The sequence below is a fragment of the Pelophylax lessonae genome (genome assembly GCF_965119305.1).
Source record: "Pelophylax lessonae genome assembly, chromosome: 3".
NCBI classification, from domain to species: domain Eukaryota; kingdom Metazoa; phylum Chordata; class Amphibia; order Anura; family Ranidae; genus Pelophylax; species Pelophylax lessonae.
In genome coordinates, this window is record NC_138770.1 from 61992442 (window position 1) to 62005579 (window position 13138).

At 43.5% G+C, this 13138-nt stretch overlaps 1 protein-coding gene across 1 annotated transcript in view; it reads right to left on the minus strand.

Annotated features, from left to right (window-relative positions):
* Window positions 1–13138, minus strand: part of LOC309549725 (uncharacterized protein) — a 233073-nt gene that overhangs the window by 18745 nt on the left and 201190 nt on the right. The window contains exon 2 of the mRNA XM_082250218.1: window positions 3602–4083. Coding sequence (XP_082106344.1) covers window positions 3602–4077 — 476 coding nt within the window. The 5' untranslated portion in view covers window positions 4078–4083. The remainder of the gene's footprint in view (window positions 1–3601; window positions 4084–13138) is intronic.

Below are 13138 nucleotides of genomic sequence, written 5' to 3' on the forward strand. Positions count from 1 at the left end.
TACCTCGTTTTACTCTTTTATCTCCCTGCCATTATTTCCGTCTTGGTGCCCTGTGCTCTGTGTGAATAGAGTCTCAGGATGTGCTGCATGTGATAGAAGTTTAAAGGGTCAGACCACCTAAAAGTGATAGTTCAAGTAAAGAAAGAGAACAGTGAGATGAGCCAGTCCCTGTCTTCCATGGGCGTCTGCAGAACTTTTTGCAGGGGGGGGGATCATTTTAAGGTCACCCATGCTCCACCCCCTTTCAACAATGTCATGAAGGGGAGGAGCTTAGTCATTATACTTATTTTTAGTATTTATTTTTAAAGAGCAAACAGTAGCATTTATTTTAAAAGCATTTATTAACCTAAAAAAAAAAAAAATTATCCTGTTCCATTAAAGCATGTTATACAGCACAGTGCTTTGCTGTGTAATTTGGCCCCTTCTATCACCTAAAATACCTGGCTGATCCTGCCTGACTATGTCCTCCCCTCTGTAAACTGACCACGGTATACCATGGCTGCTGAACCCTGATACCGTGGTCAGTCTACATGCCTCCGTCATCTGCAGCCCTCCTGTCCTCCTCTGTCCTCTCCCCCCTCCCTCCCTGCCTGTATGCTCCTGTGTCAGTGCCCCTCCCCTTCTGCTGCTGTAGTTTCATTTAAAGTTTCATATCCTGTCTACAGTCTGTTTAATAATCCTGTGAGCCCCTGTGTCTGTGTTTTATAAAAATATGCCATTCTTTACAACTTTACAAGTTTTCAGAGTGCTGCTCGCCGCCCACGTGACCCGCCGCCTCTCCCCTCCTCTCCCTCTCCCCTCCTGACTGATGACAGTGAGGAATCCTCGGCCCCACCTGCTGCAGGCAGCTGTCAGTCAGGGAGAGGAGAGAGCCAACGGGTCACGTGAGCGGCGCTCGGCCCTTTGAAAACTGGTAAAGAACGACTTATTTTTTTAAAACACATTCACAGACACACAGGAGTATTAAACAGAACAGACAGGATGGTATAAAGTGGCTTAACAACCACTTGAAAGAGGAAGTTGAGATTCCAGGGGGGGGGGGGGGCAGGTAGGGGCCCCCCCTTGCCCCTACCTGCGGACGCCCATGCTGTCTTCCCATGTCTTGTATACTCCATCTGTAAAATCTCCCTGTCATTATTTCCATCTCTGTTCCCTGTGCTCTGTGTGAATAGAGTCTCAGGATGTGCTGCATGTGATAGAGTCTAAAGGGTCAGTCCACCTTAAAGTCATAGTTCAGGTAATGCAAGGGCATGGTGGACTGAGTTAGCCCCTGTCTTCCTACATGTCTTGCATACTCTATCTGTGAGATCTCCCCGACATCATTTCCAATCTGTGCTCTGTGTGAATAGAGTCTCAGGATGTGCTGCATATGATAGAAGTTTAAGGGTCAGTCCACCTTAAAATTGATAGTTCATGTAAAGATAGAGCATGGTGAGCTGAGCCAGCACCTGTCTTCCTACATGTCTTGCATACTCTATCTGTGAGATCTCCCTGCCATCATTTCCAACTCTGTGACCTGCGCTGTGTGCGAATTAAATCTCAGGCTGTGCTGCATATTATAGAGGTTTAAAGGGTCAGTCCACCTAAAAAGTGATAATTTAGGTAAAGATAGAGCATGGTTGACTGAGTCAGCCCCTGTCATCCTATATGTCTTAGATACTTCATTAGTGAGATCTCCCTGCCATCATTTCTGACTCTGTGCCATGATCACCTGGGAGTTTTGGGTGTTCCCGCCCACCTTTGTATTATTAAGCTCCCCCCCATTTTATTTCCCATGATTTAAAATAATTTTAAAAACCCAAAAGGTAGAGCAGGAGGAAGGTACAGTCCTCTATGTTCTCTTGCAATAGGAGTGCTAGCATATATGCTTTCTGTATGGGATAGCGGATTTAAGGATTCAAGGGGTATACAGACTTTTTCATTAAAGTGTATGCATATTTAAAAATTTTTTTAGTTTTGGATTGAGTGGTCTGTGATCCTAGGTAAATGCTAAGGATGAGCTCAGTGTTTGGTCGGAATGAAAGAGCACTTGCTGTTCAGCTGTTTGGATGTTAGGGAACTTGGCATGGAAAATGTGACAGCTTCTGGTTGTCAATAGTTGCTAAGGGGTCTCCAAACTTTCGGAACAAAGGGCCAGTTAACTGTCCTTCAGACTTTGGTGGGGGCGGACTGTGGCCAGTGGGAGTAGAAAATTCCCTGGCATCAATGGGAGCAAAGAATGACCCATCATTGGTATTAGCGGGAGGCATATTGCCCCATTATTGGTATCAGTGGGTGGAATAGCGTCCCATCATTGGCATTTATGGAAAAAATACTACCCCATCATTGGTTTTATTGGCAGGAATAGTGCCCCAGTGTTGGTTTCAGGGGAAGAAATAGTATCCCATCATTGGTATCAGTGGGAAGTATAGGGTCCTGTGTTGGTATCAGGGGAAGGAATAGTGTCCCATCATTGGTATCAGTGGGAGGAATGGTGTCCCATCATTGGTATCAGTGGGAAGTATAGGGTCCTGTGTTGGTATCAGTGGGAGGAATAGTGTCCCATCATAGGTATCAGTGGGAAGTATAGGGTCCTGTGTTGGTATCAGTGGGAGGAATAGTGTCCCATCATTGGTATCAGTGGGAAGTATAGGGTCCTGTGTTGGTATCAGTGGGAGGAATAGTGTCCCATCATTGGTATCAGTGGGAAGTATAGGGTCCTGTGTTGGTATCAGTGGGAGGAATGGTGTCCCTTCATTGGTATCAGTGGGAAGTATAGGATCCTGTGTTGGTATCAGTGGGAGGAATAGTGTCCCATCATTGGTATCAGTGGGAAGTATAGGATCCTGTGTTGGTATCAGTGGGAGGAATAGTGTCCCATCATTGGTATCAGTGGGAAGTATAGGATCCTGTGTTGGTATCAGTGGGAGGAATAGTGTCCCATCATTGGTATCAGTGGGAAGTATAGGATCCTGTGTTGGTATCAGTGGGAGGAATAGTGTCCCATCATTGGTATCAGTGGGAAGTATAGGATCCTGTGTTGGTATCAGTGGGAGGAATAGTGTCCCATCATTGGTATCAGTGGGAAGTATAGGATCCTGTGTTGGTATCAGTGGGAGGAATAGTGTCCCATCATTGGTATCAGTGGGAAGTATAGGATCCTGTGTTGGTATCAGTGGGAGGAATAGTGTCCTATTATTAGTGTCAGTGGGAGTAATAGTGTCCCATTATTAGTGTCAGTGGCAGGAATAATGTCCTATTGTTGATATCAGCAATAGGAATTATGCCCCATTGTTGGTGTAGAACAGGGATCCTCAAACTACGGCCCTCCAGCTGTTGCGGAACTACACATCCGATGAGGCATTGTAAAACTCTGACATTCACAGACATGACTAGGCATGATGGGAATTGTAGTTCCTGAACAACTGGAGGGCCAAACTGGTGTAGAAGGAATAGTGCCTTGTATAAAGTGGAAGGAATGGTGTCCCAATGGCCTGATAAAGGCAAGCAAAAGGCCACAATTTGGAGAACACTGTACTACAAAATTGTTTGTAGATCCAAAGAAAATTGTTCTCCTAGATTACAGAACAGTAAAGTAGCCCACAACAGATCTGATTCCTACTTTTTCTTCTCGTCTGGAATATCCGAGCCATCGTCATCCATCCGTGTGTGGAGCTCATGTATGACTTTATTCAACGTTCCGTAGAATTCCTTGTTGTCCTCTTGTATTCCTTTATTATGTTCTGCAATGACCTCCTGGTAGCCAAGGTCCTGAGCTTCGACATTCACAGTGTACTTCAAACTCTGCAGAACCCTGTTGTGGTCCTGGAGAAGGTTCTGTAAGTACTGTACATCTTCCTTAATGCCCCGACCATTGTCCTTCCTCACGCATGACTCCTGTCGAGGGGTCACGAAGGTCATTTGACACTTATTGGTGGGCGGTGGTTGATGCTTGGGCTCCTTGGGCTGGTCTTGCTGGGTGGTTGGGAGATATCCAGAGCCTAAATCTGCCAGGGCTTCATCTCCGCTCTGCGCTGAGCTGAACGATATGGCAAGCCACAATGCCAGTGCCATGCACAGTGCCTGGTACAGCCGCATGGTACCCTGGAAGGAGAACACAAATTATTACTAGAGTGGACTGCTGGTTGTAAATTCAACATTAAGTGGACCTTCCATCCTAATGACAAGATCCGCTTTTTCAAGGTGCCCCCCTTCCTCACTAAAATGCTGCATAAAAGTACATATGGGGGGGGGGGGGGGGAATAGTCAGATAATTTACTTAACTTTCAAAAACTTCCATAGTGCATGAGGTTAAATCATCCTCCTGCCAACAAGATCCCTGGAAATGTTGAGTAGCCGCAAGAGAAGACACTACAGCACAGTGCAGAATCATCCTATCATGAGATATGGGCTACTCAATATTATTCCATATCTGGCCTGAGGATGACGCCGCCTTCGTCTAGCTATGGGAGGAAGCTGGGGAAAGGTAAGTAAATTATCTGTTTTTCTTCCCACAGGCACTTTTTTTAAGCATTTTGTGGAGGGAGACAACTTGAATAAAAGGATCTTGCCATTGAGGTGAAGGGTCTACTTTGATACACAGTTCGCCAACATGACTCTTGTGCTCATTTTTGTTCCTTTAATTCCATACAGACTATCTTTTCTCTAGGTGTTGTATTGTTTGTCCAAGCAATACCAAAATGTAACCCTCAATACCTCAATACCTTCCTCTACCCCTTTAGGCCTTGTCCCAACAATTATTTTTCTTTCCCCTTGTTCCTGTAGCCAGAAACAGTTTTTATTGCTCCCTATGACATCATCCCAAGGATTGTAAAATGTGTGCAGGGGCAGCAGCTAGGAGGTCTGCTCCTATTGGTGTAGGTATACCCCCCAGAACTACATCTCACAAAAGTCCCATCCCCACACACCACAGGCTCTTGGGAGTCAAGACAGCAAGATTGTTTTGCTGGGAAAGAATTCAATGTATGGATGTTGAGAGGGACAGAGATGGGTTTAGGAAAGGCAGAATTCTGCAGTCCCGCAGAAAAAGTATAGAGCAATTTATGTCAAGGACACAAATACTTCCTCTTGTTTAGCTCCAGTCTGATAATACACACGATCCTTTTTTGGAAATTAAGAGAAAAAAGGTAAAATATCAAAATTCAATAGGGCCACACGTCAGGGAAATTCCAAACTGCTTGAGAAATCCTCTACCACCAGAGGGGGCGCCTAACCTGTAATCACTGCTTGAAGACTCCAAGAGTAGGGTTATGTGCATTGTGTAAGTCCACTAAATAATGCACATCAGCAGTGCACAGGCACATAAGGCTCAATTCAATTGCCAAGCCATACAACCACTCCTCCACTGGCAACAACGCCACGTCCTTAAGGGGGTCAGCATTTAACACAGGATTAAACACACCATATCACCCAGCATGTGTTCAAGATGTTTAAAGTTGAGGATATTTAGCATTCCAATATTCCCTGGTGAACAAAAGGGGTCTGACCCATCATAGGTATAACTTGGGGGCCTTCCCCAAAGCAGCTGAAAGTGGAAGCGTTTTTGCCAGTTAGACCAGCTGCATCAGAGGCACATGTGTAATACACCACCTTTAGGACTTGTCACTTTCTATGGGGAAGCTAAATGAGCACAATCTGTGCGCTGTTAGCTTCAGTGGAGGGCAGGTGAGACATCAGGGGGTCTACACATATAAAAATGTTGATTGCGCTACACATGTTACATATTGCCATGCACACTGGAGTGAGAGCAAAAATTATAGGGCCATTATTAATGTTTAAATCTAAACTCTTTCCTTCTTCATCCCTTCCTTCCTTCTTATTTCCTTCATTCTTCCCATCTTCATTCCTTTCTTCCTCTTTCCTTCCCTTCTTCATCCCATTTTTTCTTCTTTCCTACTTTTACTTCATCCCTCCTTCCTTCTTTTCTTCCCTTCTTCGTCCATTCCATCCTTACTCTTTCTTTCCATTCCTTCCTTTTTTTCTCTTTTTTTTAACTTCATCTATCCTTTCCTTCTTCTTTCCTTCCCTTCTTAACTTCATCTATCCTTTCCTTCTTCTTTCCTTCCCTTCTTCATCCCTTCCTTCCTTCTTCTTTCCTTCCCTTCTTCATCCCTTCCTTCCTTCTTCTTTCCTTCCCTTCTTCATCCCTTCCTTCCTTCTTCTTTCCTTCCCTTCTTCATCCCTTCCTTCCTTCTTCTTTCCTTCCCTTCTTCATCCCTTCCTTCCTTCTTCTTTCCTTCCCTTCTTCATCCCTTCCTTCCTTCTTCTTTCCTCCCCTTCTTCATCCCTTCCTTCCTTCTTCTTTCCTTCCCTTCCTTTCTTCTTCTTTCCTTCCCTTCTTCATCCCTTCCTTCCTTCTTCTTTCCTTCCATTGTCATCCCTTCCTTCCTTCTTCTTTCCTTTTCATTTTCATCCCTTCTATCCTTCTTCTTTCCTACCTTTCTTTATCCTTTCCTTCTTTAATATTTTCTTTTCTTCTTTATCCCTTCCTTCCTCTTCTTTCCTTCCCTTTTTCAGACCTTCTGTCCTTCTTTTTTTTTTTTTTTCTCTCTATTCCTTCCTTCCTTCCTTCTGATTCCCTTCCCTTCGTTATCCCTTATTGTCTTCTTCTTTTCTTCCCTTCTTTTTACCTTAATTCTTCTTTTTTTTTCTCTCCCTTCTTTCCTTTCTTCTTTTCACCTTTCCTTGCTTCTTCTTTCCTTTTTCATCCCTTCCTTCCTATGCATTTCTTTCCCATTTTTATCCCTTTGTTCCTTCTTTTCTTTTTCTCTTTCCTTTCTCACCATAGGAATGTATGTCCCTATTCTTAATACCTTTCTTCTTTTTCATTCCTTCCTTTCCTTTCCTTTTCTTTCCTTCCTTCTTATTTTCATCCCTTTATGCCTTCTTCTTTTCTTCACTTCTTCATCTCTCCCTTCTTCATCCCTTCCTTCCTTCTTTTTTCATTCCTCCATTCCCTCTTTTTTTTTCTTCCCTTCTTCATCCATTCTTTACATTCTTTACCGCTTACTTCTTTTTTCATTCCTTCCATTTTTTTCCCTTCTTCATCAATTCTTCATCTCTTTCTTCCTTCTTCGTCTTTCCTTCATCCCATCATTTATTTATCTTTCCTTCCTTTTTCTTGTATCCCCTCTTCATTCCTTCCTTCTTTGTTTCATCCCTTTTTCCTAGCTCCCTTCCTTCTTTTCTCATTTCCTTCCTTCATCTTTCCTTCCCTTCTTCATCCCTCCCATTCTTCCTTCTTCTCTCCTTCCCTTTTTAGCCCTTCCTTCTTCCTCTATTCCTTCTTCTTTTTTTCCCTCTTTTCTTCATCAATTTCCTCCATCTTCATTTTCCCTTCTTTATCCCTTCCCTTTTTCATCCCTCCTTCTCTCCCTCTTTCCTTTTTCACTATAGGGTTGTATGTCCCTATCCTTCTTTCCTTCTTTTCTTCTTTCACTATTTTTTCTTCCTTCTATTCCCCCCCTTCTTCTGTACCTCTCTTCTTCATCCCTAAATTTCTCCTTCTTCTTTCCTTCTCTTCTTTATCCTGTCCTCGCTTTCTTCATTCCTTCTTCTTTCCTTCCCTTTTTGATTCCTTCCCTTCTTCTTTCCTTGCCTTCATCCTTTCTTCTTCCCTTCCTCCACTATAGAAAATGTAGAGCCTCCCTGACCTCCAGAGGCATGATGGGGATCGCCAGAGACAGGGAGGGCTGACATTCTTCCTCAGGGTGCAGGTTACTAGGCATGGTGGGTGGTGTACAAGGTAGAAAAGATGGGTGCCAGTCACTTTTATGCTGAACAAAGGTGAGGTCATTGTTCACGATAACAACCAATTCAGGGAGAGAGGGGTAGGGCACAGGACCCCCTTAGTCATAGGTGTGCGCAGCCTATTGCATTAGGGTGTGCACCCCAAAGTTTAAATACACATGCATGTGTTTGCCTACATGGCCCCGATACATTACTCTCCCTGCTGGCAAAGTGAAATAGAAGTGTGTGGCACTTCTCTTATGGCAGAGCAGGTCCGAGGGAGATCTTTCCCATCTCCTCACTGGCAAACAGAGCGATAATGCTAATGTGCCCTAGGTGATTAGGGTGTGCCCAGGCACACCCGGCACACCCTGTGCGCACGCCTATGCCCTTAGTCAAACAAAGCAGCAGACCAGCAGACTCTTTAGACAGAAAATAGAAAGGTAGACAGCAGTACCAAAAAGGAGCCTTTAAGCTAGAACCAGAAACCTGCACTTTTGTAGCCACCGCTGTCTTCTATAACAACTGAAAAAGAACAAAAATAAGGGCAGGAACTCTCCGCAGTTCCCCGGTCCATGGCAGAGTAACTTCTGGTACTTTATCTCAGGTCTCCATCCTTTCCTTCATGCCTATAGTCTAGGTTTGCCACCTTTTCTTCAAGCCAAACCCGAAAACGTAAGCGATGCAGGGCAATTTTTTTCAACCTGTCCCCAGACAGCCGCCCACAACTCCAGGATGAAAACAGATTTTTATTTGACTATCTTGGTTACTTGGGGAACCACAGCCCTGTCTGAATAATGTGTCAGGAGGACTGAAACCCAAACACGTGATTCAAAACCCAGACTGTCCGGGTTAGTCCTAGACAGGTGACAACCCTACTCCAGTCCATAAGCTCTCCCTTGCAGAGCCTGGAGCGCATGGCTAGGCCTTAGGCTTCAGGCCTACCCAGACAGCTGTTCCTTACACATCCATCCCAGACCAAGGTACCCTGATTACTTGACCTCCTCAGATATTTATACTATTTCCCAGCATGCTCAGCCGCCACGAGAAACTCCTACTGATTGGCTGAGAAAAGTATGCATATTCATAACCTAGATTCACGGTAGCTGATCATACTAATGCCAAAGGTAACAGTGCCACCTACTGACAAAGGGGAGAAACCACAGCTAAACCGGGCTTGGGAGAAAACCCAAATGCTCATAAACACTACAAATCAGCCAGGATAACTACAACCCGGCACAGCTAAATTTACCAGTAGCCCGTGTTCAAGAGAAGAATGTAGTGTTTTTGTATATATTATTTCTTAATTTCAGTTAAATATCAGTGTATCGACTTGCCATAAACCTGACCCTTTTCCATAAATGGCAGGAGCCCCAACCCAGGCCCAGTACAGAGACACATTCACTTTTTTACTAAATCCAGTGAATTGCTCATTGTGGCAGATGTGGATCCTCTGAATGCTGACATCAGGGAGCAGCTGGCGGACTTATTTTTATCTCACTGTACACAGACATAGAGGCTCATTAATTCCAGATCTCAGGTGTGATACAAGTGCTCGTATTAAGAAGAGTCATGATATTCATTACCCATCATTTCCAGGACTAAAATAAACCTATGCACAGATTTCTGCAGGATGGCAGGTCAATGTTTAAGTTGTCACAACGCCATTGCCTGCTTTCCACGAGCCAGGAAAGCGTCTAAAGGTGCTGCGTCCTCACGTCTGGGACACCCCGCGTCACTTATTAACAAGGCAGATGTTTTACCCGCTGCCATCTGCTTCCAGCAACATCCTACGCCTGTCATTATTAAACAGGGTGAGCATTTATCAACATTTCCATAACGGGGTGTCAATGGATGATATTATGGCTCTACTCAGCAAAATTCAGAGTTCTCATTTCCACAAACTGTTGGCATAAATTAGATAAATAGAGTCACGAGGAAGGAAAATGAAAATGTACACAAAAAAGGGAAAACAAAATACAAAAAACATTAAGGCCCTGTTCATCCACGCAAGTGCGGCGGTCATGTTTAGGGCAGTTTATTCATTTTAGTGGGCTGCTCTACGCAGGAAAATCACAAAAAAAAGTGCATGACCCTTATTTAAAAATCACAGCAAAACTTACAGCACTTTGTTAGCATGCATTATGGTTTATACATGTTATCAGGGTGCGCTGGGGTGCCAATAAGTATTAATGACACTGCTGTGCGCCTATAAAAGAGATGTACTTTTTGGAATAAGGCCATCTGTTTTATACTTCTTTCTTCCATTCTTCATCTTTTCCTTCCTTCCTTCCCTTCTTTGTCTTTTCCTTTTTTTATCCTTTTCCTTCCTTCCTTCCTTCCTTCCTTCTTTCTTTCCTTCCTCCCTTCCTTCCCTTCATGTTTTCCTTTATCCTTTTCCTTCCTTAATCCTTTTCCTTCCTTCCTTCCTTCCTTCCCTTCTTTGTCTTTTCCTTTTTTTATCCTTTTCCTTCCTTCCTTCCTTCCTTCCTTCCTTCCTTCCTTCCTTCCTTCCTTCCCTTCATGTTTTCCTTTATCCTTTTCCTTCCTTTATCCTTTTCCTTCCTTCCTTCCTTCCTTTCTTCCCTTCCTCATCTTTTCCTTCCTTTATCCTTTCCCTTCTTTCTTTCCTTCCTTCCTTCCTTCTTTCCTTCTTCCCCTTCTTCATCTTTTTGCTCCTTTTCCTTCCTTGCTTCCTTTCTTTATTCTTTTCCTTTCTTTATTCTTTTCCTTTCTTTATTCTTTTCCTTTCTTCACTTTTTAATTCCTTCCTCCCTTTTTCTTTTCTTTCCTTACCCATCTTTTCCTTCCTCTTCCCTTTCTTTCTTTATTCCTTCCTTCTCTTCTTCCTTCCTTCTCCCCCTTCCTTCCCATTTGATCCCTTCCTTTCTTCTTCTTGCATTCCCTTCTTCATCTTTCCTTTCTTCCTTCCCTTTTAATCAACCCCTTCCTTCTCTTTTTATCCCTTCCTTCCTTCCCTTTTAACCCATACCTTTCTTCGTCTTTTTCTTCCTTCCTTCCCTTTTAATCTATTCTTTCCTTCACTTTTAATCCCTTTCTTTTCTTAATATTTCCCTTCCTTCCTTCCTCCCTTCCTTTCTTCATCTTTTCCTTCCTTCCTTCCTTCCTTCCCTTTTAATAACTTCCTTCCTTCTCTTTTAATCCCTTCCTTCTTACCCTTTTAATCCCTTCCTTTCTACATATTTTCCTTCCTTCCCTTTTAATTCCTTCCTTTCTTCATCTTTTCCTTCCTTCCTTCCTCCCTTCCTTCCTCCCTTCCTTTTCAATCTCTTCCTTCCCTTTTAATCCCTTCCTTTCTTCATCTTTTCCTTCCTTCTCTTTTAAACCCTCCCTCCCTTCCTTCCTTCCTTCCTTCCTTCCCATCACTTCATTCCTTCTCTTTTAATCCCTTCCTTCTTTCCCTTTTAATCCCTTCCTTTCTACTTATTTTCCTTCCTTCCTTCCTTCCTTCCTTCCTTCCTTCCTTCCTTTCTTCCTTCCTTTCCTTTTAATTCCTTCCTTTCTTCATCTTTTCCTTCCTTCCTCCCTTCCTTCCTCCCTTCCTTTTCAATCTCTTCCTTCTCTTTTAATCCCTACCTTTCTTCATCTTTCCTTCCTTCTCTTTTAATCCCTCCCTCCCTTCCTTCCTTCCTTCCTTCCTTCCTTCCTTCCTTCCTTCCTTCCCATCACTTCCTTCCTTCTCTTTTAATCCCTTCCTTCTTTCCCTTTTAATCCCTTCCTTTGTACATATTTTCCTTCCTTCCTTCCTTCCTTCCTTCCTTCCTTCCTTCCTTCCTTCCTTCCTTCCTTCCCTTTTAATTCCTTCCTTTCTTCATCTTTTCCTTCCTTCCTCCCTTCCTTCCTCCCTTCCTTTTCAATCTCTTCCTTCTCTTTTAATCCCTTCCTTTCTTCATCTTTTCCTTCCTTCTCTTTTAATCCCTCCCTCCCTTCCTTCCTTCCTTCCTTCCTTCCTTCCTTCCTTCCCATCACTTCCTTCCTTCTCTTTTAATCCCTTCCTTCTTTCCCTTTTAATCCCTTCCTTTCTACATATTTTCCTTCCTTCCTTCCTTCCTTCCTTCCTTCCCTTTTAATTCCTTCCTTTCTTCATCTTTTCCTTCCTTCCTCCCTTCCTTCCTCCCTTCCTTTTCAATCTCTTCCTTCTCTTTTAATCCCTTCCTTTCTTCATCTTTTCCTTCCTTCTCTTTTAATCCCTCCCTCCCTCCCTTCCTCCCTTCCTTCCTTCCTTCCTTCCTTCCTTCCTTCCTTCCTTCCTTCCTTCCTTCCCATCACTTCCTTCCTTCTCTTTTAATCCCTTCCTTCTTTCCCTTTTAATCCCTTCCTTTGTACATATTTTCCTTCCTTCCTTCCTTCCTTCCTTCCTTCCTTCCTTCCTTCCCTTTTAATTCCTTCCTTTCTTCATCTTTTCCTTCCTTCCTCCCTTCCTTTTCAATCTCTTCCTTCTCTTTTAATCCCTTCCTTTCTTCATCTTTTCCTTCCTTCTCTTTTAATCCCTCCCTCCCTCCCTCCCTCCTTCCTTCCTTCCTTCCTTCCTTCCTTCCTTCCTTCCTTCCTTCCTTCCTTCCTTCCCATCACTTCCTTCCTTCTCTTTTAATCCCTTCCTTCTTTCCCTTTTAATCCCTTCCTTTCTACATATTTTCCTTCCTTCCTTCCTTCCTTCCTTCCTTCCTTCCTTCCTTCCTTCCTTCCCTTTTAATTCCTTCCTTTCTTCATCTTTTCCTTCCTTCCTTCCTCCCTTCCTTCCTCCCTTCCTTTTCAATCTCTTCCTTCCCTTTTAATCCCTTCCTTTCTTCATCTTTTCCTTCCTTCTCTTTTAAACCCTCCCTCCCTTCCTTCCTTCCTTCCTTCCTTCCCATCACTTCATTCCTTCTCTTTTAATCCCTTCCTTCTTTCCCTTTTAATCCCTTCCTTTCTACTTATTTTCCTTCCTTCCTTCCTTCCTTCCTTCCTTCCTTCCTTTCTTCCTTCCTTTCCTTTTAATTCCTTCCTTTCTTCATCTTTTCCTTCCTTCCTCCCTTCCTTCCTCCCTTCCTTTTCAATCTCTTCCTTCTCTTTTAATCCCTACCTTTCTTCATCTTTCCTTCCTTCTCTTTTAATCCCTCCCTCCCTCCCTTCCTTCCTTCCTTCCTTCCTTCCTTCCTTCCTTCCTTCCTTCCTTCCCATCACTTCCTTCCTTCTCTTTTAATCCCTTCCTTCTTTCCCTTTTAATCCCTTCCTTTGTACATATTTTCCTTCCTTCCTTCCTTCCTTCCTTCCTTCCTTCCTTCCTTCCTTCCTTCCTTCCCTTTTAATTCCTTCCTTTCTTCATCTTTTCCTTCCTTCCTCCCTTCCTTCCTCCCTTCCTTTTCAATCTCTTCCTTCTCTTTTAATCCCTTCCTTTCTTCATCTTTTC